The sequence below is a fragment of the Chrysoperla carnea genome, chromosome 2 (assembly GCF_905475395.1).
Source record: "Chrysoperla carnea chromosome 2, inChrCarn1.1, whole genome shotgun sequence".
Classification (NCBI taxonomy): Eukaryota; Metazoa; Arthropoda; class Insecta; order Neuroptera; family Chrysopidae; genus Chrysoperla; species Chrysoperla carnea.
The window spans coordinates 99132425-99158990 of record NC_058338.1 but is presented as its reverse complement, the minus strand read 5'-3'; the positions used below and the strand labels follow the sequence as shown (position 1 = coordinate 99158990).

The 26566-nt window shown below is 31.5% G+C and overlaps 1 protein-coding gene across 1 annotated transcript in view; it reads right to left on the bottom strand.

Annotated features, from left to right (window-relative positions):
* LOC123293125 (histone acetyltransferase KAT2A) overlaps positions 1-19004 on the bottom strand; it is a 74775-nt gene extending 55771 nt beyond the window's left edge. The window contains exons 1-7 of the mRNA XM_044873841.1: positions 18914-19004; positions 16947-17123; positions 16697-16799; positions 16481-16626; positions 13471-13733; positions 9413-9578; positions 8519-8657 (exon numbers count right to left, since the gene is read on the bottom strand). Coding sequence (XP_044729776.1) covers positions 8519-8657; positions 9413-9578; positions 13471-13733; positions 16481-16626; positions 16697-16799; positions 16947-17090 — 961 coding nt within the window. The 5' untranslated portion in view covers positions 17091-17123; positions 18914-19004. The remainder of the gene's footprint in view (positions 1-8518; positions 8658-9412; positions 9579-13470; positions 13734-16480; positions 16627-16696; positions 16800-16946; positions 17124-18913) is intronic.
* Positions 19005-26566: the final 7562 nt, after the last annotated feature.

Here is a 26566-nt window from a genome sequence, read left to right as displayed (position 1 = left end):
AGTATATAAGAGGTGGTGAGTTCGAACCCCATTAAAGATCAGATATTAATGTCTTGAATATATTAAAATTCAATAATTTACCGTATCACGAGTTTAAGAATTTCAGTACATGTAAATATCAAATAAAAATGTCTTAAATAAAAAATCCCTAATAGCGCTATAATCACAAATTAATTTTTTTTTTTTTCAATATCAAATAACTTACAAATTGTTTCAACAATATTTTCAGAATTAAATTTAAAATATAATAATTTTTTGGCCATGATTTTCAAATAAATAAAATTATAATGTAATTTGATTATAAAGTACTACTTGATTGGATATTATTTTACATTAGATGCAATTGACAATATTATTATTATTGATTTTATCAAATTCAAATTAAAATATTAATTATCAATCACGTTTATGACTTGCAAGAAAAGAATGTAAACAAATACGCTACGATTTTTGTTTGTTACACATGGCACAATACTTTTCAACTATGATATTAAATAACCGATTTATTATCAATCATAATTACAGTCATATTTGTTTATAGTGACTATCGATCGCTTCAACAACGAATCGATTACAGAACGACCACTGTTGCATTTAAACAATCGACAGTCTGAACTCACACTCATAGCCTCTCCGAAAAAGGCCCCCAAAAAGATGTTGTTTATCTAGTTTTTTTAGGATAAAGTTCCGTATCGTACATACTTGGCGGGTCAGAACTAGGAAAAAAAAAGTGTAAGATTTTGACCGATGCTTACATTTATACACAGACGTGTATTCAGGTCCCCCTAAGCCAGTAAGCACGCTGAGTACTTGCCCAGAGCCTTGTGATCGACGAGGTCTCGATCTGCCCTCAAAAAAATCATTTTTGCAGCTTTCTTTCGATTACATGTATTAATTATATGTTTCAATGACAAAATCATTGATTTGCAAAGCGAATTTCCCAAGGAGCTCCCGAGATCTTTATTATACAGGGTCTTCAAACGGATTTGCGGGTACTGACTTAACATTCGACACATTATGTACTCTTTACTTCCTTCGTTTAGAATTAAAAAAAAAAAGAAAATAAATAAAATGTTAAGATATGCAACTAATCAGAAATAGCTTTTAAAAATCCTTGAATGAGTAAAAGTCGAAATAAAAACTTTTTCTTTGATTAAAGTATTTTAGCCGATACGTTTAGCCGACATATGTGCGCTCTCGGGGATTTCTAGTTTCATATTGAAAAAATAATAATAACAATAATCAACATCTATTTGGGGGTGACAAATATAAGGAAGTTTTTACAATATCGCTATAACAGGTTTCGACTATATTAATAAATCGAAATATGTTTTGAAAATTTTAAATATAGTGGAGAGCCTTTAGACTTATACCTCGGAATTCAGGACTAGCCAGAGAATCTTTATAAAAACTGTTCGACTGCATTGTTTAAAGCTGACATGAAGAAATAATCAAAAAATTTGTGAGATCTTGTCCAGGAAGTGGGAGGCTCCCCTTCTTGGGAGTGGAAAAATTTATGTTGAAAATAACAACAGGAATCGATATAGGAATGAATTAAAAGCAAAAAGTATCATTGAAACATATTTAGAAAAGTCAATACTTTCCGAGTTATTGGCGATTGAAATTCGGAATATTTAACGTCAAATGATTGAAAAATTTGAAGTTGTTTGAAGAAAGTATATCATACACTTTTTAAAGTACTATAAAAAACCATGAAAATGAAAAAAGTTTCAAATCATTTGCATGTAACTTGACGGAGTTATAATGAAAAGAAAGTCTCTTGGATTTTCTTTTTATGATTTATTCAGCACAAAAATTGGTGAATTTACCACGGGAACTAAAATTAATGCTTACCGCTTTCCAATTTACTTTATTTAGGTACTGGCAACATGCTCAAAAAGATCTAGCATTTTCGCATATATATTTTTTGAAATAGTATATCTTTTGTATAGTACTTTAAAAAGTGTATGATATACTTTCTTCAATCAATCACCAATAACTCGGAGAGTATTGACTTTACGCAATATGTTTCAATGACTTTTTGCTTAGAATTCATTCCTATATCGATTCCTCTTGTTATTTTCAGCATACATTTTTTCCACCCCCAAGAAGGGGTAGCTCTCACCATCGGGGGCAAGACAGCACAAACTTTTTTTTAACGTCTTTATGCCAACTTTAAACAATGCAGTCGAGCAGTTTTTATAAAGATTCATTAACTGGCCCCGGATTCCAAAATTTTAAGATATTTATGCCTTGGCAGCTCTCTATTAATATAATGTCTATAATGTCCTTTTCATAAAAATTTGTATTTCCTCCCCATTTTTTAGCCTTCGTTTTTTAATCAACTTGAGGTCCCTCTCATCAAAGTTTGTCTTTCCTCCCTATTTTTGTTGCCTACTCTGCCTAATATTTGATCCGCCTGCACTCATGTTAACTTTTATTTTTCAAATGGAATATGTCAGGGACGAACCAATGGCACGCGTGCCATCAATGACATGCGTCACAATATTTTGGGCTCGCCACCGATCACGCTCATTTGTTATTGTAGTTACAACGTAGACTACAATTGCTAATGGTGACACACTAACAAAATTTTGGAAATATGGAATTCGTTAGCAGACACCTTTTAAGATTCGTCTAGAAACCGGTAAAGACTCGTCTAGAAACCGTTGGACAGATGCCTCCAGTTCAGTATGCATTCTGCTCTAAAAGTAACATTTTAAAACTCTATTTAGTTATTTGTCGTTTAATCTGCAACGACAGAAGTCACACTAATGTTACTTTAATTTGAATTACGCGTATAACTGAGATATTGCAAAAAGTTTTTAGTTTTGTTTTTTTTGTTTTTGGTGGTAAATAAAGAATTTTGAGTTGATGGTATTTAGTATTATTATTTTCCCCATAAATACGAAGTCAAAGTAATTTGAGAACGTCTATAGCTTTATTAAACATTTCATAAGATACTTTGGTTTTGGTTGAAACTTTTTCTATCTTTATATAATTTTATCTCTTTTCGAATTATGTATTTTTCCTATTTACAGTTTTCAAAAATATATTTTTTTCAAATCCTTAAAAAATTGAGAGAATTTTTCCCATCACGAGAGTAAAGGTGTAAGCAAAAAATGATTAACTTCGGAAATTTTTGGGCTTATTCATGTACTTTCGTCAGTTTAAGTCGTACTCGCTAAATTAAAAAAAATTTGTAATAGAAATATGGGGAAATTAGTTAAAATGAATCTAATTATTTACATTATTTCTCTACTCTAATATTTTCACTCTCAAAACATCATTCAATAAACACGTAATCAAACTATTTTTAATTAGCTAGTGCATCAAAAAATAAATTTTAGTAAAATTATGTAGAGGATATGATTTACAAGGTTCAAAAATATTTACCGCGCGAAATATTTGACGCGTGTGCAGAAAGAACGCGTGAACAAAACTCTCATCACGAGACACGAGTGCTAACGGGTTGATCCGGTCTTGTATATCTTTTATATATATATATAATAGGTTGGCTGATAAGTCCCCGGTCTGACACATAGATGGCGTCGCTAGTATTAAATGCATATTATTTTTATATAGTACCAACCTTCAAATGATTCGTGTCAAAATTTGACGTCTGTAAGTCAATTAGTTTGTGAGATAGAGCGTCTTTTGTGAAGCAATTTTTGTTATTGTGAAAAAAATGGAAAAAAAGGAATTTCGTGTTTTGATAAAATACTGTTTTCTGAAGGGAAAAAATACAGTGGAAGCAAAAACTTGGCTTGATAATGAGTTTCCGGACTCTGTATTTTTTCCCTTCAGAAAACAGTATTTTATCAAAACACGAAATTCCATTTTTTCCATTTTTTTCACAATAACAAAAGTTGCTTCACAAAAGACGCTCTATCTCACAAACTAATTGACTTACAGACGTCAAATTTTGACACGAATCATTTGAAGGTTGGTACTATATAAAAATAATATGCATTTAATACTAGCGACGCCATCTATGTGTCAGACCGGGGACTTATCAGCCAACCTGTTATATATATATATATATATATATATATATATATCAACGATCTTGGAAATGGCTCCAACGATTTTCATGAAAATGAGTATGTAGGGTTTTTTTGGGGCGATAAGTCGATCTAACAAGGTTTCATTTTAAAAAAACATCGTTTTATTCGTTTTTTCATGAAAAACTGAAACATACATCGCAAAATATGACTCTTCCTGACATCTTTTGGTGTATATCGTAGTTAATGAAATACAATGCAAATTATAACTCTTCCTGACATCTATTGGTGTATATCGTAGTTAATGATTCAAATTGGTATTTGTGTGGAGACATTTAAAACGGTCTTCTATTAGTGATAAAATTTGTGTCTTTTTAAGAATACCGAGCAAAGCTCGGTCATCCAGATATTAGGTATAATGAATGTTGTTTCAAAAATAAAGTGAGTAGAAAAGACCATAAGAAACAAAACTTAGAAAGCTGATTTCCAAGTGATTTTATTTACGTACTAGCTACATGCTCAAAAATTCTAGCAGTTTCTGATATATAGTTATCGAAATATTGCAATTTAAATGCAAAAAAAAAAAAATTCCAAACAAACAATAAAGTCTTTATCGTTTAATCGTTAAAAAACTTGAAAAATAATAAAGTTACAAAATAAGTTCATAGGGAAAAAATTTAGCTTTTTTTCCACAGTATATTTTACTTTCCAAACTGTATTTTGTAACTTTATTATTTTTCGAGTTATTTAACGGTAAAGACATTTTTCTTGTTTTTTTTCGAAAAATGTTTATGAATTTAAATTGCAATATTTCAAATATATCCGAAACTGCTTGAACTTTTTGATGATATAGCCAGTACGATAACTAAATAAAGTAAATTGGAAAGCAGCAAGCATTAACTTTAGTTTTCGCGGCAAATTCACCAGTTTTTGGGTGGAATAAAGCATTTAAAAAAATGTTACGGGGAACATCATTTACATTATAACTCCGTTAATTTTCGTGCAAATGACTTGCAATTGTTTTTCATTTTCAAGGTTTTTATAATACTTTAAAATGTTTATGGTAATTTTTTTCCAAAGAGCGTCAAACTTTTCAGTTATTTGACGTTAAATACTCCAAATTTCAATCGTCAATAGCTTGGAAAGTTTTGAATTTTCGAAATATACTCAAATGATACTTTTTGCTTAGAATTCATTAATTTATCGATTCCCGTTGTCATTTTTAACATATATTTCCATCCCCTAGAAGAAGTGTTTACCACCCCCTGGGCAAAAGTACAATTTGGCACTATATAACTTTTAATCTAGAGAGTGAACAAATCATAATTCCAAATTTTTATCGATATCGATGCTTTAGGTCAAAATTTAGAGATTTCGTCGTTTTTTCTCATCGTTTACTGGAGTATTGCTGAATTTATATTATTTAACAAAACCTCCACCGAAATTAATTTTCAAATTAGCCTCTTTCCTCTGAAGATTAAAAAAATATCCTCTAGATGGCAGGATATGAATGTACCACCCCTAGTGTTGCCATCTAGCGGATCTTTTTTTAATCTTCTGAGTAAAAAGGCTAATTAAAGCATAAAATTTCCAATTTACTTTGCTAAGTCCACTTTCATTAATTTAATATTTTAATAATTTAAAATATTTTGACTTGTTTCGTCTAACATAGACATTTTCATAACTGTTTCTATTTTCATAACTGTAATTTCTTATCCTAATTATGGAGTTCCACAAAGTAAAGCTTTCTACAATTAATTAAGCTAATGAAAGCATTATATTTTTTAAATAATACTAATAAAAGTTTTTAACTAATTACATAAGAAAAATTATAAACATTATCATATTATCATTAAATCCGGACATACAATAATTAATAATTCCAGGCCTTTTTCCTCTGAAGATTAAAAAAAGATCCGCTAGATGACTACACTAGGAAGGGTACAAATATATCCTGCCTGCCTTTATGTCCTCGTAGGTAGACTTAAAGAAATAGGTATTCCAAGCTTAATTCTAACTCAAATATACAATTTGGCTAGTCGTAAGTTGTTAACTCTTAAATATGTCGATGTAGATGAGAATAGAACAGTATATAAGGGTTTAGCTCAAGGGGGAGTTTTGAGTCCACTGCTATATTCCTTATATATGGGAAAATTGCATAGTATTCCTCAGGGTAGATGTCAGGTTGGTGAGTTCGCTTATGACGATACATTTTACAAGCAATCCAAGGATCCCAGTCTTGCACTCTTAGATTTAGAGAACACTATGGAGGATGTACTCAAATTTCTGGACACATGCGGCCTTGAGGCCTCACAGGATAAATATCAGTTATGCGTTTTTAGTCGTGATTCTAAAATTACTTCAAAAGAGTGGTCTCTGAGAATAGGTAATATTGTAGTCAAATCTAAACTAGTTTTTAAGCTCTTAGGTCTTCAGTTTCAAAACACACTCAGTTGGGACATTCACGTTGAAAATATTAGAGTAAGATGTTCTAAAGCCTTGTCTATTCTTAGTTATTTGAGAACAACTTGGAGGGGAGCTGATCCGACAGTTTTGCTTAGACTGTATAAGGCTCTCATAAGGTCTAGAATGGAGTACGGTGGTTTTCTTTTTCATCCTCTTTTAACGAAAACACTAAAAAAGCTAACAGTCATCCAGAATAAGGCCTTGAGCTTAGCTATGGGAGACAGACAATCTACTCCTGTTAACATTATGTTGGCAGTCTAAGGAACCTCCTATTTACCTCAGATTTCAATATCTTTGCATGAATTTCTTTACTGGAATATTATCTTTCGATGAACATCCTATAATAACTGTGCTTGATAAGCTAGTTGCAAATAGGGATAATCCTACATTTGTTTCTCAAGGTCCAAGGCCGTTGATTCTATCGGCATACGAAGATATTATCCCTATTCAACACTTCATATCGTCTTCAGATAAGCCCTGGTGTTACACACATGTGTATGATTTATTGTGGTTTGTTCCAGATGTCGATTGGGACATAGGAATCAGTTTGCAGGAAGATAGGGATCCAAATAGGAAATTTGAAGCACTATTCAGACAAGATTTGAGAAGATCCAATTGGTGGTTCACTGATGGGTCTAAAATTCCTGATCCGGAGTTTGTAGGTTTTCCAATGTTAGATGTATCGACTGGGTTAGTTGGAAAGCACCGTACAGTTAAATATGCCTCTATCTGTACGGCTGAAGCTATGGCTATATCTAGTACTCTGGAAAAATTCTTTCAGATTAATGCATGCAAACGATTTCTGTATTTTTAGTGATTCTAGAAGTGTACTCACTTCTCCTAAAAATTACTTAAAATCAGAGAAACAAAAACCAATTATACAAATCATTAAAGAACAGCTTTATAAAAGCTTAGTTTGTTAAATAAGAAGGTTAAATTTTATTAGATTCCCGCACATACAGGAATTAAATATAACGAAGCAGTTGATAAAGCAGCTAAAGAAAGTGCAGTAGATGGTATCGATTCACAAATACTAATTCCAGCCTCTGATCTGAAAGCCATTTGGAAGGTTAAAATTAAAAATAAATTTAACCTCTGGTGCAAGAACATGGGTAAAGAAAAAGGAAAAAATACTTCAGTAAGTACTGGTCAGAAAGCGCAGCTCCGTGGTTTAAAAATTTTAAATTTCGAAGAAAGTCAATAGTTTCTCTAGATAGATTAAGAAGTGAGCATACCTCTCTAGCGAGTAGTTTATTTAGATTTAACATTGTAAATTCAGATCAGTGTCCTTGTGGTGAGGCAATTGAGGACCCAAACCACGTTTTTTGGCAGTATGAAAAAGTTAGAGAATCTCTAATTAGTGATCTCATAAAAGTTAAATTCTTTCCACCTCACAATATCGAATCCTTTCTAAGTGAAATGAATCCTAGCGCTGTAATTCCTATCGCTAAGTTTATTAATTCAATTGATGTAAATATCTAATATTAAGTATATTATTATTATTTTGTTTTCTATAATGTATATATAAAAGTTAGTGCCTCTCACGTGATTTTTCACGTAAATGAATAGTTCAAATTTAGTACGTAAGAAAAATTATAACTCTGTTCTTTCCCGAGAGAGAGCGTAGGATATAAGAATTTTGTTTTCCATGTACTAACGGCAGAGTGAGCTATTAGCTCAAGGCATTTAAATTTTCTCAAAAAAAAAAAAAAAATCCTGCCATCTAGAGGATCTTTTTTTAATCTTCAGAGGAAAAAGGCTAATTCTTTCAAGATTCAATGCGTATCCTAAACATTCATTTATTCCTATAAGATCCGGGCTGGATAGTCAAAAGACAGTTATGCCTCATGTTCGACTCCATCTCTCTTTCTTGAATGATTCGGGGATCTAAAGATACATTGTATTCACTTTGAGTGTAAACTTTCTCGTATTTTGAGAGCAAAAAAAAAAATGAAAATTTAAATATTTCGCGAATTTTAATTGCGGAAAAAGTCTTAACCTGAAAATAAATAAAATTTTGAAAATAATAATAAAAAGCTGATACTTACTGCCAAGTTTACCCCTTTTATCTAACAAATGACGTGCTAATGTTTGCTTCAAATCAGGATCCCAAATTGGTGAGTTATCAGAAAATATTTCGGATTCAAACATTTTAATAAATCGTGGAAAATGTGTCATTATTAAAACCTAAAAAATAAACAATCATATAAATACAAAAAATAACCTAGACCCCATTCTAGGCAAAGTGAAACAAGATTGATAGGCGTGCGGATTTGTTTGAATTTTAGGGCGGGATACACTTGTTAAACAATGTTCTAAAGCGGGACGACACATTTATCAAATACTTATCGACAGAAAGGGCGATCAAGACTGATCTTAGTACCATGCCAGTACTGAGCCAGTCATTCCCATAACAATATGCTTAGGAGTTTGCGCAGGATATGCGACAGACCAAACTGTGTATAACCACAGCCAGGCTATTCGACTATACTCGACTGAAACTTATTAGAGCACAATTGAGAAGGGTGGTGGGACTCTTGACAGGACACTGACGATTGAACTATCATCTTCGAAACATGGAGATCTCTGGTGATTCCACTTGTAGGACCTATATGAAGGACGATGAAACCTCCATACATCTTAAATGCATTCTGCAAGACGTCAGGTTTAGAATGTTTAGGTCTGAAACCTTGGATCCATCAATTCTGGGTAAATTCCGGCGGAGAAGCTGTAGTCTTCCTCGACAAAATTGTATAATTTTATCTGCTTAAAATAATATCTCTTACCCGCAGACGTCTCTCCTTCGGGTGACAGATTGTTCTCAAAGGGGACACAGAGGACCCTTTGGTCTAGGTGCTAGGGATTCATTAGCGGTACTCTTATGTGTTATTATCATTAATGATGATGAAATATAGATCCAAAATATACTTTTTTTTACTTACTCTTTGTTCGGCAGCAATATCATTTTGTGATTGTTGAAATTTTTGTAAAATTTGTGTACTAACATATTTAAAAATGGCACGTAAAAAATTTCTTCCAAATATTAAAGTGGTATCATATCGTTGTAGTGAATCACAAAAATTGGGTACGTTACAAAAAGCCAACCAACTAAAACAAAAACCAACGCAATAACAGATGAACTTTAATAAATATTTCTGTGCCGGCTTTGACGGGTGCCATCTTGACGACGCACCCTTCAAAGAACGGTTGCGTAGAGAGTTTCTCTCACGCTTATTATAAAATTTTTTATTTCAAAATATCAAATGGAATGACCACTTGAAATTTTTTTTTCCTTCATGCTTTAAAATTTAAATTTTATGCTTTACAGCATAGTGAATAAAATTTTTTTTAAAACTCAAAATACAGTGCAACCTCGATATAACAAATATGAAGTGAATCAGTAAATATTCTTTATATCAAGTTATTCGTTAAACTGAGGTTTGTTATATTGAGATTAGGTTGGTCTAAAATTCTTTATAAAGAGGTAAATAAATAGTTGTATTCACCAACATTACGTACTCCTGTTGTTATAGGGAACAACTTCTAATAATAAATTATTTTTATCAAATTACTGTATGTATTTTCTATTTAAAAACAATTAGGTAGGTTACAAAATTTTTTCTTTAGATTAACATATAATCAAAATTATGTAAGTAATTTAATGTCAATTTCAAAGATTTTTTTAAAAAAAACGTCTCGGAACCTGTCGCGACATGAATTACATACTATGGCTCATATATGAGGCATACTAATTGTCATATGTTGGTGGGACTTTATATGTTAAAAAAAGGTTTTGAGTTAACAAAATTCGTTATTTAGAGGTATTTAAATTTTTTTAAATTGAAAATATGTTATAAAGAGGTTGTTTGCAATGTAGAGGTATATTTTACATTGACTCTACGGACAATTCAAGGGGATTACGAAAAATATGTTAAATCGCGGAATTCGTAATATTAAGGTTCGTTATATTAAGGTTGTTAACAAAAAAGAAAAAAGTTGAATAACAACTTTTTCATCACCATTTCAGTGAAGTCTCGGTTAAAAAACTGCAATTCGGACACGTTCGTTATACTTCGACTAACTTCGTAGATACACTGTGTTTTCAATAACAGATGATAAATAAATAAAATGTAATAACTAATCATTATTATAATATATTTTATAAATGACGTAAACATATGTAACCAAAAAGCATATTGTAAATAAGTGAAAAAAACAATTGACTGAGTTAATTGTTGAAATACCCTGTATAGTCAGTGTTAATTATCAGTCTCTTTCTGTATTTTTTTCATTCTTGGATTTATCAATATTTATCATTATTCTTGGATCTATCCATTATACTTGGATAATATATAACGCGAAGCGTTTTTTTAGGGCGTTATTTAGGTATCTGATATAACGCGAAGCGTTTTTGATAAGCGCAGCGCGCCTTTTCGCCTATAGGACACGTAAGGTTTGTGAGCTTCATGCTTGGATAATAAAAAGCAAAGCCTTATTGAAAAGTGAGCATTATTTTCATCCTTGAATCTAGTATAGTAAATAACGTAGAATAGTAAATAACGTGAACTGTTATGTGTCATTTTACAAACATTGAGCATTATTTACAGACGCAAAAAACGCGCTTTTAAGGTACCTGATAAAGTGCGAAGCGTTATTGAAAGTAACCATCATGCTCGGATAATATAACGCAAAGTGTTATTGAAAAGCGCGCTCGGCGCGCTTTTTCTGCTTTATTTTCATACTTGGATCTATCAATATTTATCATTATTCTTGGATCTATCCATAATTCTTGGATAATAAATAAAGCGAATCGTTATAAATAATATAAATAGTGCGCTTTTTAGATATCTCTAGGTAGCTGATTATCTAGGTAGCTTATTGATAAGCCTTACAAATTTCCTTAATACAAAATTCCCCCTTCAAATTTCCCAATTACCCCCCACTGAAAAATAACCCCCCTCAACCACCTCCTTTATATTCCTTCCCAAAAATGACTTTATTTCTGGTCGAATTGTGAAAATCCCAACTTTCTAGCATGTATAGAAACGAAAAACGTAATTTTGGGAAATTTTTCCGATTTTCCGAGGGGTTGGGTTTTGTAAAATGTAATTTTTCGAACTTTTCTATTAATTTGGCTTTATATCGAACGGATTGGTGAAAATTCCATAGCATGTATAGAACAGAAAAACGCAGTTTCCTAGGGTTTTTCTCATTTTCGAGGGAGGGGGTTGGTTGGCGATAAAAAATTAGAATTTTTCATTCGATGAATCATTGATTCATTTACTATCCATCAACCCATTTACCCCGCTTAGCCTTTCACCAACCGGGGGTAGTTTCATTTTTGTTTAACCAATTATATCCTTGGACAATTAGCTTTCGATACTGTGATCGTTTAAATAGTACCTACTCTTCCCATCAACATCAACATCAACAACATTTTAATAATTACATCCATCCATATCCCTATACGGTACTACGTGAAAGATATTTCGTATGTCTCATAGACATGATAGGTTATGTAAAGGCACTATATCAAGCATCTTGACTGATATATAAACATGCAACAATGTAAAATACATAACATAGGTAGTATACATTTAAAAATATGTTCTAAGATAATTAGCGTTCTCACGGGTAAACAATGATGTTTACAAAAAAATGTTGTTGTCAAACAAAAGTTGTTTATTTTTTTAAAAGGAACATTTCTATACCATATGTATATGAAATATACATAGTATATTAAGTTTAGTCCCAAGTTTGTAACGCTTAAAAATAATGATGCTACGAAACAAATTTTGGTTTAGGTGTTCATAGAATCACCTAATTAGTCCATTTCCGTATGTCTGTCTGTCGTCTGTCCGTCTGTCGTCACGATTACTCAAAAACGAAAAGAGATATCAAACTGGAATTTTTATAGTGTGCTTAAGACGTAAAAAGTTGAGTCGAGTTCGTAAATGAGCAACATAGGTCAATTGGATCTTGGGTCCGTAGGACCCCTCTTGTAAACCGTTAGAGATAGAACAAAAGTTTAAGTGTAAAAAATGTTCCTTATCAAAAAATAAACAACTTTTGTTTGAAACATTTTCTTGTAAACATCACTGTTTACCCATGAGGGCGCTAATTAAGTGAAAATTTTGTAGTATGTATTTATATGGGAATACCAGTTATGTGTGTGTGGCTATTTAAAAGTGGAAATCTTTCTTTATTTACGTGACGTCCAAAAACAAACGATTCCGTCATCAAAACTGTCTATACATGGTATTTCAACAATTAACTCAGCCAATTGTTTGTTTTCACTTGTTTACATTTAAAGTTTTGTTCTATTTCTTATGGTTTACAAGATAGATCCTGCGAACCCAAAACCTAATTTGCTTATGTTGCTTATATACGAACTCAGCCTCACATTTTACGTCCTAAGCACGCTATAAAAATTTCAACTTTGATATTTCTTTTCGTTTTTGAGTTAGTGTAATGACAGACGGACCATCGGAAATGGACTAATTAAGTGATTTTATGAATACCTACACCAAAATCTTGTTCGCAGCATCAATATTTTTGAGCGTTACAAACTTGGGACTAAACTTAGCATACCTTGATATATATTTCATATATACAGGATATAACAAAGTTTGAAAATTATCTCTTGGCGTTTGCGTTGAACCTGAAGGGTTAAAGAGGAGAGTGATAAATGGCGGCAAGCAAGATGAAGAATATTAAGTGGAGGTATTTGTTTTTAACAGATTAAAAGCCATTTATCTTAAAATGGATGAAGATAAAGCTGGAGCTAATGGCTATTATCCAGCGAATCAGACGGATATCGATTAGTATTTACAAAATTACTTTTAAAATACTTTCTTCGTTGAATTTAAATTTTGTATTTTAGAAAATTACTAATTAAATTTCAAGAATTTCTTAAAACTACAAAAGGTCCTATATCGGTACATCGGATTCAAAAACTGTAACTTATTTTCTTCTTCGAATTTTACCCTCTTCTACTTACCGTAAATAACTTGCAGTATACATTTTGAATTCTTCAGGCGTTCCTTTCTTCATATCGGGTTTTTCTAGATCCCAACGATCAATTGCATGTAAAAACATTCGGGCTAATTCTTGCATTGATTTACGTTCGTCTTGTGTTAAATGTTCGAATTTATATAAAATAAAATTACTTGTAGCTTTTGCAATTGAGGGCTGCTCAAATGGTGGCTGATCCAAAGATTCGACAATTGGTTTTTTTAACTGTATAACAGCATTTTGAAGTATCTATGACAGAAATTTCTAGGCGTAATTACTAAACATTGATAACTATATTTCTTCAAAACACGATCACATTGGGAAAATCTAGAACAGACCCTTCTGATCCAATTCCAGCCAATGACGGATTAACCATTGGGCAGATTAGGAAGTTGTCTTGGGCCCGGGGGGAAGGTCAAAAGAGAAAAGAAAGACAAATTTGCACGAGAAAGGCGCCTCAAATGATTGCCAAGTTGATTTACGAAAAAAAAAAAAACAAACAAACAAACAAATTATGAGAAGGGTCGCACATAAGAGGGGTGTATGATTTTCACATCGTCTAGGATTCCCTTAGAATTGCATTGCCTAGGGGCCCCAGCAAGGGCAAAAAAGTTCCAAACAAGTAAATTTAAATCGTTTTTGTGAATTTATTACGATAATTAGGACCTAAAATTCAAGATATTGTTTGAAAGGCACTCGAGAATTCACCCTTTAAACGAGCTCGCTTTTTAAAAATTACTTTGTATGCAGAGTTTTATTGAAATTTAAAAAATCGTTCTTAATGTTTTGAAATGAAAAAAATCACCGAAATTTTTTATTAAAACTTCATACCATAAGGTAATTTTGACTCAAAAAAATTCAAAAATTGGGATTTATTTAATAATTATGTTGATTAATGTATACTAGTATGGACTCTGTAGGCCCAATAGTTTCCGAGATAAAGCCTTACAAAGTTTATAAACATAACTTTATACATCAGAGCTTACATCAGATAAGCTCTGATGTAAGCGGTAGTACTGATTTTTAACAGACTTGTTTATGATGTTGACCCAATGAATAATCCAAGTTTGTGACCTCGAGCACCGAACGCAACTTTGAAAAAAATCGAGAAAAACCGTGAAAATTTCGGGATTTTTCAGATTTTGGCGATTATAATAACCCTAAAAGGCTAGTTTTTTAAATATTTGTTTAATTTTTTTAAATTTGCTACAATATAAGATAAGAATTGTCCCTGTAGACCAGATAGTTTCCGAGAAAATTTTTTTCTAAGTTTATCATTTTTTCGAACTTCGCAATTTTTTGCAATATTCTGTTATGAATGAATTTTTGAATTTAGTGTTTTTATGAGCAACACTAGCACACTCCTTCGGAGGTAAGTAGAATTTTCTCCGGCTAGAGTAATTCGAGTGACTTCCGAAGTATTGCAAAAAATTGCGAAGTTAGAAAAAAAGATGAGTTTTGAACAGCTTTATCTCGGAAACCATTGAGTCTACAGGGACGATTCTAGTCTCATTTTGCAGTAAATTTAGACTATTTTAAAAACATCTTAAGAAGATACTTTAACTAGCCCTTTAGGGTTATAATCGCTAAAATCTGAAAAAAATCCGAAATTTTGACTGTTTTTTAATATTTTTTACAAAGTTTCGATCGACGTTCGAGGTCACAAACTTGGATTATTTTTTTTATTCATTGGGTCAATATCATAAACAAGTCTGCTAAAAATCAGAACTACCGGATTTGACGTAAACTCTGATGTATAAAGTTATGTTGATAAACTTTGTAAGGTTTTATCTCGGAAACTATTGGGTCTACATAGTTCATTCCAGTAGTTCATACTGTAGCAAATCGTCCTGAACTTGAAACGTCCTGAAAAGGTACTATCAAAAACTAGTCCTTTACTTTAGTCCTATAATCGCCAAAATCTGAAATTTTCACAGTTTTTATTTTTGACAAAATTGCGTTCGACGCACGGGGTTGCGAAAAATCAGAACTACCGCATTTGACGCAGACTATAATGTATAAAGTTACTGTAATAATTAATAATATGCTTTTTTTACATATTAAGCAGCAGTATATTTAATAATAAATAAATTACCTTATTTATTATTAAACAATCTAATTTTAATTAAATTAACCCATTTTATTCATTTTTAGGCTCGAAAAATAACTTTTATTGACAATGAATATTTGTGATTATTTTCGTTAAAGAAAAAGTATTAATTTAACGCCAGTTCCGACAACGGCTTCGTAATCTACTTAAAAAATGCTTTAATTTGGTTTTGTATCCAACGTTTTAGGAGCTTTTTTAAGATAAGTTGCTAAAAATAGCGTTATCGTTAGATAGCTGTTAGATACACAATACTGTCCGAATATCCTTATAGTTTAGTCCCTAAATTTAGAAAAAAACTTTTTTGAGTTACACACTTCGTGGCCATGGAGGGGGGGGGGGTGGTTTCGAGAAATGTTATCAAAAACAAAAATCTAAAAAAGTTACACAAAAATTTGTATTTAAAAAAAACTAATTTTTTTATTTTTGTTGATAACATTTCGAAACCACCCCCGTGATGACATAAGAAGTCGTTTTTGTAGTTTTTATTAAACTTGATTAACTTATTTTGAAGCGATCGTTAATACTGAAAGCACTACTCAATTAAACAAATTTTAAACAACTACCGTCAACTTCTTACTTACTCCTTCAAAATCGCAGAGCACTGTGTTTATAAACTAATTATTTGTTTATTCTAGAATGTTCTCAAGTAATCGCAGTGAAATGCGTATATTCTAGTACATTCTACACCCTTCATTGCAAAATATGTTTTATAGCCAAAATTACTATTTTAACACCCCTGATGTATACCTCAAAAAAAATTTTCCCCAAATTGAGGTCTCAACTATTATTAACAAATTTATTTTGATATTAAAGGACTTCAAAAAAGAACATAAAACATATATACAGGTAAAAATTCCAAGATAATCAAAACTGTTAAAACACATACCCTAAATAAATGAAGGTAAACTTTTTTCGTATCTAAATGTTTTTCTTCCTGCAATCGAATATGAATATTTTCCATATCCACAACCATACTTAATATTCGATTAACTTCTTCTTCTGTTAACTGTTTTATATGCGTAACATGCGATCCTGAATTACAATTGAAAATTTACTAAATTGCATTAATACTTTTGGGCAACCAGCCCAAAATTCTAAATACCTGCTGAATGTCCACAATTTGGATGAATACATGGATCTTCAAATTTCCGTGAATCTAACGGAAAATTTGGATTTTTCCAACCAACACAACAACAATGTGATGCCTAAAAATGAAAACGATATTAAAAATAAACAATTAAAAAATTTGAATCAATTTTACTTAGCTATCAAATAAAGAAATTTTCGGTAAAATATGTATTTCATCGCGCTATTTCCCAAGCACTCTGTGAGATTGAATTCTTTCCACTTACCTGACATCGTGAATACAAAGCTAATTTCAGCAATTTTTTACTTAAAGGGTACATTAACACACTTTGCTTCTTTCGTTGGCAATATTCAATATTTCCATATCTTGGACGTGGATTTTGAATTTGATTACCACTCCCGCTAGCCATTTCTTAACTTAAGTAGCAGTAATTTAAACTAAACTTAACCAATAATATTATTTATTGATTTTAATTAATTGTATAATTAATACAATTATTAAATTCAAAACACTTGATATTAGTCATTAATTTATTTCTTAAATAAATTAAACACTTAAATATTAATAACAAAACAAAAACTTTACGAAATCGTTTTGGTACTTTAAATTAAATGGCATTCATAAAAATAACTGTCAGTTATTGAGAGCGTTCCAGTGTTCAGTGATGGTCACAAAACCCATAGAAGTAATAACATAGAACCGTAATGTGGTCATCCAAACGGTTGATCGTTATAGAGAGAGACCTAAAAAAAGAACGAGTATAGCTGCCTTCGTCTGTCTTATATTACCTTTATGAAATACACAGACTTGCACGAGTTTATACAATAATTCAAAATATTAATATAGCGCTTTGTCAGAGAGACAAAGAGGGAAGTCGGTCCCTTCTTTCGGTCTCTTTTTTAACGATCAATAATTCACTTATTTTGCTTTTCCTATGCTTTTAAGCCTCCATGTTATATATAACCTCTTTGTAATAAACATATCTGTAGGAGGTAATCCATCATTTGATGTGTTGATTTAATATTGATAAATCGTAAGTAAGCTGGTTGTCTAAATTGGAACTACATAGAAAGCGGTCCATTTACTGTTTTACTTGGTACGAACTTTTATCGCCAGTTGGTAGGATTTATCTGATTTGAATTTGAATATTTTGATTGGTTATTAAAAATGGTAAGTACAAGCAGGTCCGTGAGCAAGTTCCCCTCCGGGTTTGGGGGTAAATGCACCCATTTATGGATGCATTTCCACGAACGAAACAGATATCCATGCATATTTTCAGCTCGGTACATTCTTCGACTTTGTCTTTAAGTCGAGTACTTCAAACAAAAAACCTGAATCTTGGCAAGGCTATCGAACTAGCTGATGCTGCGAAACATATTTTGAATGAAAGAAGAGGAATCAATCGTTGGAGAAGAGTTCAGGAAAATTTTCAAAATCATGTGCGATATCTGCAATGAATACGACATAGAACAGTTTGAACCCCTCCCTTGGGAAATTTCTACGCTCGGGCCTGAGTACAAGTATTGCCATTTGGTAGTCTAAATTGGAATTTTCGAAATCGGGTTCACTTCTTGTCTTAATTAGTACATTAATTTTATTGCTAGTTGGTGTTTTGCAATTTCCAGTTATCAATATATTAGTGGTTGATACTAGTTGGCACCAACAAAGTTTTCAGTAAGCTTATTAGACATTCAAAAAAATGTCCTGAGTGAAAATTTAGAAAAATTCTGGCTTGTGATCGGTTAATACCACTCAATTTAAAAAAATATATCTAACTTTTTTCTTTTTGTCAATTTATCGATCACGCTCCTAAATAGTTCCTAATTTTCACCTAATCCAAATTTAATATTTAAGGTTGTGCTCGCCAATTTTATGGACCTAACAGGCTTAGGGTTGGTGGTTTTGAATTAATATATTCAAAAGTAAAAATCATCGACATTTTCATCAATTTTAAGGTCAGCAAAAGTTCAATTGATAATAATGAAGACACTGGTTGTAAGTTTTTACTTTTGTTAAACATACAGAATGTCCTAAAAGTTCTTTGATCCTACATATTTAACATCATGATAACGCTTGACGCTAGCTTTGAGTGTCAAAATAGGGTTCCACCTATCTGAAAAATAGAGTTATATCCAGCGTCAAGGCTCAGTGTCACTTAGAAAAATGAGCGACAAAAAAGTTTATTAATATCGAAAGTTTATAGAGCCTTTTATAAGTTCATGTGTTACTTACATAGAGATTTGAAGAGTTACTTATTTTACTAAATCTATTATTTTTATAGAAATTGCAGTCAGTGTTTGAACCACGCAACGTAATATGATGTTTTGAAAGCTTGCGTATTCGCATGTTTCTGTATATGGATGTCAGAAAGAAAGTGCCGGGTGACAGCCGACAGTTCAATTTTTATTCAATTTCAATCTAATTTTACACTTAAACCATTCAAAATCATTTAAACTTTTAAATGATCACAATTTTTTTATTTCTCTATTAACAAGTTTTATGAATGTACGTACTTAAAATTACTCTAAATTGAAAATATTTTTTGTACTCATATTTATATTTATTTTCTGAAAAAATATCCATGGAAATAAATTAAAATAAATAAAGATGCATTGAAAACTTTTTTACGGAAGCCTGAATGGCTCACTGTCAATTTATGAGAAAGGGGTGCTACACTAGCTTATTTTTTAAATGTGTACTACCCATGAGTATAAAATCAACTTTTAAAAAGTCACTAGTTCACTTTCAACAAGTGCATTTGTGACTTGTGGCATTATGGAAACGAACCCTTTTGAAGATGTCGGTATTTGTCTTGTGCTGATTTCTAATTATAACGTCATAATATTAGACGATTATAAAACAAAATTTCCAATATATGGAAGCATGATTAACAGACGTTTCAGAAATGGTATGAAAAGAAAAGAGTTACTTGATCAAGGGAATGAAATTTTACGTTTTCTTTTTGCCAACCATCTTCAATTACCACAAGAATGTACTGGAAAAATATTTAGTTTCTTGAGTGACGAAGATTTAAAGATAATCATCGAAAAAAGTAAAGATAAGTAGACGCTCCTGGAAAATTTCATTTAAGTTTCTTACGTCTGAATTTTACAAGTGAAGCCAATTTTCTCGATAAATAACGATTTTACACGAAAAATTATTTTATTTATGGTAATTTTTTTCATGTAAATTAACATTTATCGAGTTAATTAACCTCTTTCATAAAATTCTAGGGGGTAACCTTTACGAAATAGGAGTATTTTATTGCTAGGAGTGAAAATTAAAGTTTTACGGGGACATACAGTCGCTAATTAGTATTAACATTCCAAAGTACTTCGATTAACGCAAACCTTGATGGCCTAAAATTACAGATGTAAAATCCACTAATTTGTTTTGTACCGGAATATTTTGCTAGAGAATACCAAATTTGTATTTTAATTTAAAATAAATATGTATTTACAACATATTCAATTTTTTTAATTGTACAATTATTTTTTTATTTTTCGCAGCAGACCTAAAGCAATAGAACTTTCCTATTAAGAAATCCTAAACGGATAAACCGATTTTAATTTGTGTTTTGTTTCGTATGGTAGGTAATTTAATGGAGAGTGTTATTAGATATATTTCAAGTGCCAGTTCAGGGTTCCGTACAAGAAAAAACTAAAAACTTGGCAATGATCTTCAAAATCGATTCAGTTTGGAAAAAGCATTAAGGACGAAAGTAATTTATTGTAAAGTGTTCTTAGATATGTTTCAAGTGTAAGTGAAAAATTTATGGGATTTTTTTAAAATTTTGTAAATTTCACTTGTTATAAAAACTGTTTATTATATTGACGAACCTAAATACTGACTTTTATTCAGGATGAGGCTTTACTATCCTTCAGGACAAAAATTTTGTGCTAAACTGCATTTCGCAAACTCCCTGTGCTCGATAAACTTATAATTTTTATGATATGCAAAAACTCAAAAAATAAAATTTATCACAATAGGGTATTCCACTATTTTTGAAAAAGTACTTCAAAATGTTGATTTTGCTAATAAAAAGCCACAAAAAATTTATTTTGGAAAAATACACACGCTTTATTGCCAAAAACTTAAATTCAATTTTAAACCTTTTTTAAACTGTCAAAAACGCGGGCATTCAATTTGATGACGTAATATGGGTATCATTATACGAAATAACACAAATAAGTTTGACAGAAATATTCATAGACATCTGATTATAATAAATATAAATACTTATTATCTATGGATATATTATACCCAGCTGTCTACACCGAATTAACTCATACCGCTATGACATCACAGCAGGGCTTGCCCGCATTTTATGTCACGTGATATACAGTTTAAAAATTAAGATTTTTAATTTTAATATTTTAAAATAAAAATGTGCTTTTATGACTCGAAATCAGAATATTTAAAAATATTTTTACATAAATTTTAACTTTTTTTAAATTTTATAATTTATTTTTGACTAACGATAATACCCTATTTATCAATTTTTCTCCAACAAATGATTAAGTTGAAATTTAAAATGGAAAGATTGGAACATACAAAAAAAAAATACAATTGTTTAATTAAAATTTTTTTATTTATAGAAAATCACCAAGTATCAACAATATTTAAATTAACGCATCCACAAAACAGGATAATTAAAGTTTAAGAAAGAATAATTATGCCATATTTTATTCATAAGCCGGGATATCGAAGATCGCTTTACGCCTCTCTAAAATCTGATCTCTCTAAAGCGATCAACCGTTTACGGCCATGTTATTATCTCTATGAGTTAGTCACATACAGTTTATTATCTCCGTGACCCGGACACCCGTAAACCGTTAAATTTATTGTTTCATAATTAAAATAGTTGCGCATAGGATTTTTTTACATTTTCTTATAGATTTTGACCTCCCAAAAACAGGAAAACTATTCAAAACATTCTATCACATAGGTTTTCATAGATATTAATAACAACATAAACTAGTCTTAAAATAGTATTATTGCACAATAAAAATAAAATTAGCTTCGCTTCCAATGCGATTATTCTGTGCATATGGAAGAAAACTAACTATAACCATTTGGCCATTACCTTGGAAAGAATCAAATATCAGGACCATCAAGGGATGGTTTGTGGGGACTTCAAAATACTCACGATGCTTTTGGGTCAACAGGCAGGCTATAGTAAATACGCAAGCTTCTTGTGCTTATGCGATAGTAGAGCCAGCATTGGACTAAAAGTGATTGGCCACCCCGAGAAACTTTAAAATCTGGGGAGAAAAATGTTATCAATACTACTTTGGTGCCGCACAGAAAAAGTTTTGTTGCCACCTCTCCATATTAAATTGGGGTTGATGAAACAATTTGTAAAATCACTGCAAAAGGAAGGAGACTGTTTTAAATATCTATGTAAAAAATTCCCGCAGCTGTCAGAAGCAAAGTTGAAAGAGGGTGTTTTCATTGGCCCCGACATAAGAAGGTTTTTAACTGACACCCTCTTTGTGGAAAGTATGATTGAGAATAAAAAAGAAGCTTGGGTATCGTTCAAGGATGTAATGCGAAAGTTTTTGGGAAATACTAAGGATCCTGACTACAAAACCATTGTTCAATTAAGATCTTACGAAGGCTGCAAGATAAGCCTGAATGTCCATTTTTTGTACTCCCACATAGAATATTTTCCTGATAACCTGGGAGCTTACAGTGAAGAACAGGGGGCGCGATTTCACCAGAATGTCCGCGATATCGAGAGACGGTACCAAGGAAGATGGGATGTCACTATGCTTGCAGGCTACTGTATAATTTTTAATAAACGAGTAATTTTACCAATTTTTTGTGTTTGAATTTGCAAAAAAACCTTACGTGATAGAAAAAAATAGCCATCACTTCTGAAATCAGCGCATTCTAAAACATATGAGTTAGTAAAAATATCTCATGCAGCTGACAAAAATTTTTTTTTTTGCAGACCTGAGTAATAGTTTATTACATAAATAGATAGGCAACTCTAAGCCCCCTGGAGTAAACCACTAAGAGTGAACAACTGTTTTTTTAAATTGCGGGAATTAGTTATTATTTGAATTATTTCTATTCAGTTTATCATTCTTTTTAAATTTGTTTGTACTTATTTGTCTTCTAATAAAATAAAGTGAGGTTTTTTAAATAAAATAACAAGTAAAATAAAATAAAATAATAATTTATTGCAAAATTTGAAACAAAATATCATTCATTTTATTATTAACATATAAAAAAATTTTATTCACTATTTTGGTGTAAGTTAAATGCAATGTTAAACTATTTTCGTTCGTTGACAATCACAAATAAACACGACCTAAAGGTAATAAACACAATTTACAAGACCTATACACTAAAATAAACTCAGTACATATCATAAAAAAGTCAGAAAATATATTTATAAACACACCTAAAACGACCTAAACTAAATTACAATAATTATAGCTAATAAACACAACGAAAACGACCGAAATACTTAAATAAAATCATTACACAAATGGTTCAAAAAAGTTAAAGTAAACGCAGTCAATGAAGAATACCCACAAAGAAACTTAACGAATTTAACGATATGCAAAATTTGAAAGGAGTAATGTTTATTTTAATATATATAAAATACTAGCTGACTCGGCCACGCGTTGCTGTGGCTAAAGTTTTTGTTATATTACATTATAGTAAACAATCTAAGAGGAACAATAAGAGAACATCATTGCAGCATTGCGGGTCATGTTCTAAATACAGAACACAAAATTCTATCTGTCAAGTTTATTAAATTTGTTAGACATCACAATAGTTTAGATGCTTACGAAAGCATTTTAATCCATAAGGCAGGCAGTAACACTCTGAACTGGGAAAAAGGTCCTATACCTGATTCTGAATTGATATAATGGACTATTAAAGGTCAACCCATAAAACAATTCTCGTCAGTTATAGCGAACTTTAACACACCCATTTCACAAACGATACCGAATTATACATATAAGTTTCGTCTATGTCAGACGAAACTAATCAAAAATATTTTAAATTATTAAAATATTAAATAAATAAAAAGTGGACTAAGCAAAGAAAATTGGAAATTTTATTTCTTTAATCCTAATTATGGAGTTCCATAAAGTAAAGCTCTCTACAATTAATTATATAAATTGAGGTCGATAAAAGAATTTTTCAAACCCAAATAATTTGTTGGGAAATGTTTACAAAAAGTTTGGTGGTCTTGAGAAATTTCTTCTTCTTAACCAGAACCACAAAAAATATCTTTATTTTCGTCAATAACGAATTTTGGGCAAAATTACGTAATTTTTTTTTCAAACACTTATGTATCAAAAAGGTTGAGGTTTAATGAAAATTATCAAGAGTACAAAAATGCTTAGAGTAGTTCAATATATAATATCCTATGACTGTCAAATTAAGTTTTTGACAGGAACTACGAAACAATCTTTATTTTCCTCAACAACGATTTTTCGGAAAAAAACCGCAATTTTTTTTTTCAAATGCTTATATCTCGAAAACGGTGAGGTTAAGTAAAGAATGCCGAAGCTCAAAAAATGTTTAAAATTGTCCAAAATATACATTCCAATAGTTTTTTTTAAAATGTTTTATAAAGAGAATATGGTGCCCGGGAGTAGGGAACTTCTGCCCCGACGCATGGGCGTAAATCGAAGAAGCACAAGTACTCATGTATATGACATTTTTGAGTACACTCAGACAAACATTTTCCACCGGCTCCCATAAAAATCTACTAACGAGGAGAGAATTCCTCAGTTAGACGGTGTTTTTGGTTTCATTACCAAATTTTTATGTACATTAATAATTATTCGATACGTAAGCTGGGATGCATAGGACAAGTGGGAAAAAAACACGGATTTTAATGAAACTTTTTGTAAAGTATTTATAGAACCCCCAGAAACATTCAGTCAACTTAACCTATTCAGAAAAGGGCATAAGGCCCCAGCGGGGGGCATATCAACGTTTTTTTTAAATGCTTATTTTGGCTTAAAATTGTCATCTGGTAGGTATTTTTGATCGCTGAATACGAATCCAATGTCAGATTACATGAATTATGTCACGTATTCCAAAAATCATGCCATATATTACCCGAAATTCCACTTTTGGCACAAAAACAGAAAACTAAGCATATTTACCGTAAAAACTGTTCTGTGAGAGGTGTTTTTGGTCGCTGATTAGGAATCTGATATCTGATTAACGAATTCTGTCACGCATTCCGCCACTTTTTGCAAAGAATTCCACTTTTTTTTTATATAAAAACGGCACACAAAGTATTTGTTGCCCAAACTTTGTTCTAGGAGGTATTTGCCGTGTAATCTGACATCAGCTTCGTAATCAGCGACCAAAAATACATTCTGGAGAACAGTTTGGACGATAAATACTTAACTTGCAGTTTTTGTGCCAAAAAGTGAAATTTTTGGCCAAAAGTGATGTGCTGGAAATTAGCAGGGTGATTATCGAATTCAAAAAAAAAAACCTGTGCTAAAATGTGCCGTCGAAAAGGGTGATTTCGTTTTTTCGAAAAAAAAATATTGGGTAAAATTGTGCTAGAGTTGTGCTACAATGTGTCGTCGAGAAAATTTGAAAATTCATAAAAATACAGAAATGACATCCAAAAATAGAAATCATATTTTACAAAATAATTCATTACTATGAATAATTATACAGATCATTACCTGCACCAGAAATTTGTACGGCATTGCTGGATACTATTGCGGTATTACTGAAGAGGTATTCGAATTACATAAATACCGAACAGAAGTCAATTTCCGAAGCCCTACATTATTTCAGTACGTCGTTGAAATACATATGCAGAGTTAGTATCCAAAAACACCGTACAAATTTCTGGTGCATTTTTTTCGAAAAAACGAATTCACCTTGCTAACGCAAAATGTGTTTTTGGCTTAGCACAACTCTATCACATTATAGCACAACTTTTGATTTTTTTTAAATTCCAAAATCATCCTGCTAACTTCCACCAAGAAAAATTAAATTTTTGGCTGCCATTCCTACATTTTTCCGAATTTTCCAATTTTCTTGACGGCACACTGTAACACAACTCTAGTACATTTTAGCACAACTTTTGATTTTTTAAAATTCGAATATCATCCTGCTAACTTCCCATCACAAAAAAATCAATTTTGGCTGCCATATCTATATTTTTCGGAATTTTCCAATTTTCTCGGCAGCACATTGTAGCACAACCCTAGCACAATTATATCCAGTATTTAAAAAAAAAAAAAACGAAATCGCCCAGCTGACAAAAAAACTATTTTTGGTTGCCATTTCTGTATTTTTCTGAATTTCCCAATTTTCTCGACGGCACATTGTAGCACAACTCTATCGCATTCTATCACAACTTTTGTTTTTTTTAAATTCGAAAATCATTTTGCTAACTTCCAGTCACAATCACGAAGTTATAAAAAAAATAAAAACAACCAACTGGAAACGACTCGGTGGAATGTTATGAAATTCTTTTCAGATCATACTGCCTTAGATACGCTTCGATCGATACCTCGAAGTCGATATCATTTTTTGTTCGCACGATATCGACGACGAAGTATGTACGTACGCACACACACACACACACACATACACCTCGATTCAATCGCAAAGGTCGTGTACACATAAAGAAGAAAATGCCTTGGTGCATCTTGGAGATCCAATTTTAGCCACTCGTGCCGACAGTGTGGATAAAGATATAAACGGACATCATGCCCAGCAAGCAACACTAGAAGGCAGTGCTGAAATGAAGAGGACGCAAGCTTTAGAACATATCGAGAAGCTTACCAATGAGCTGCATGAGTTTGTTCAACCCAAAATAAATGTCCACAAGGAGATAAAGACCAGAATAACCGTTATTGCCACCGCCATAAGAAG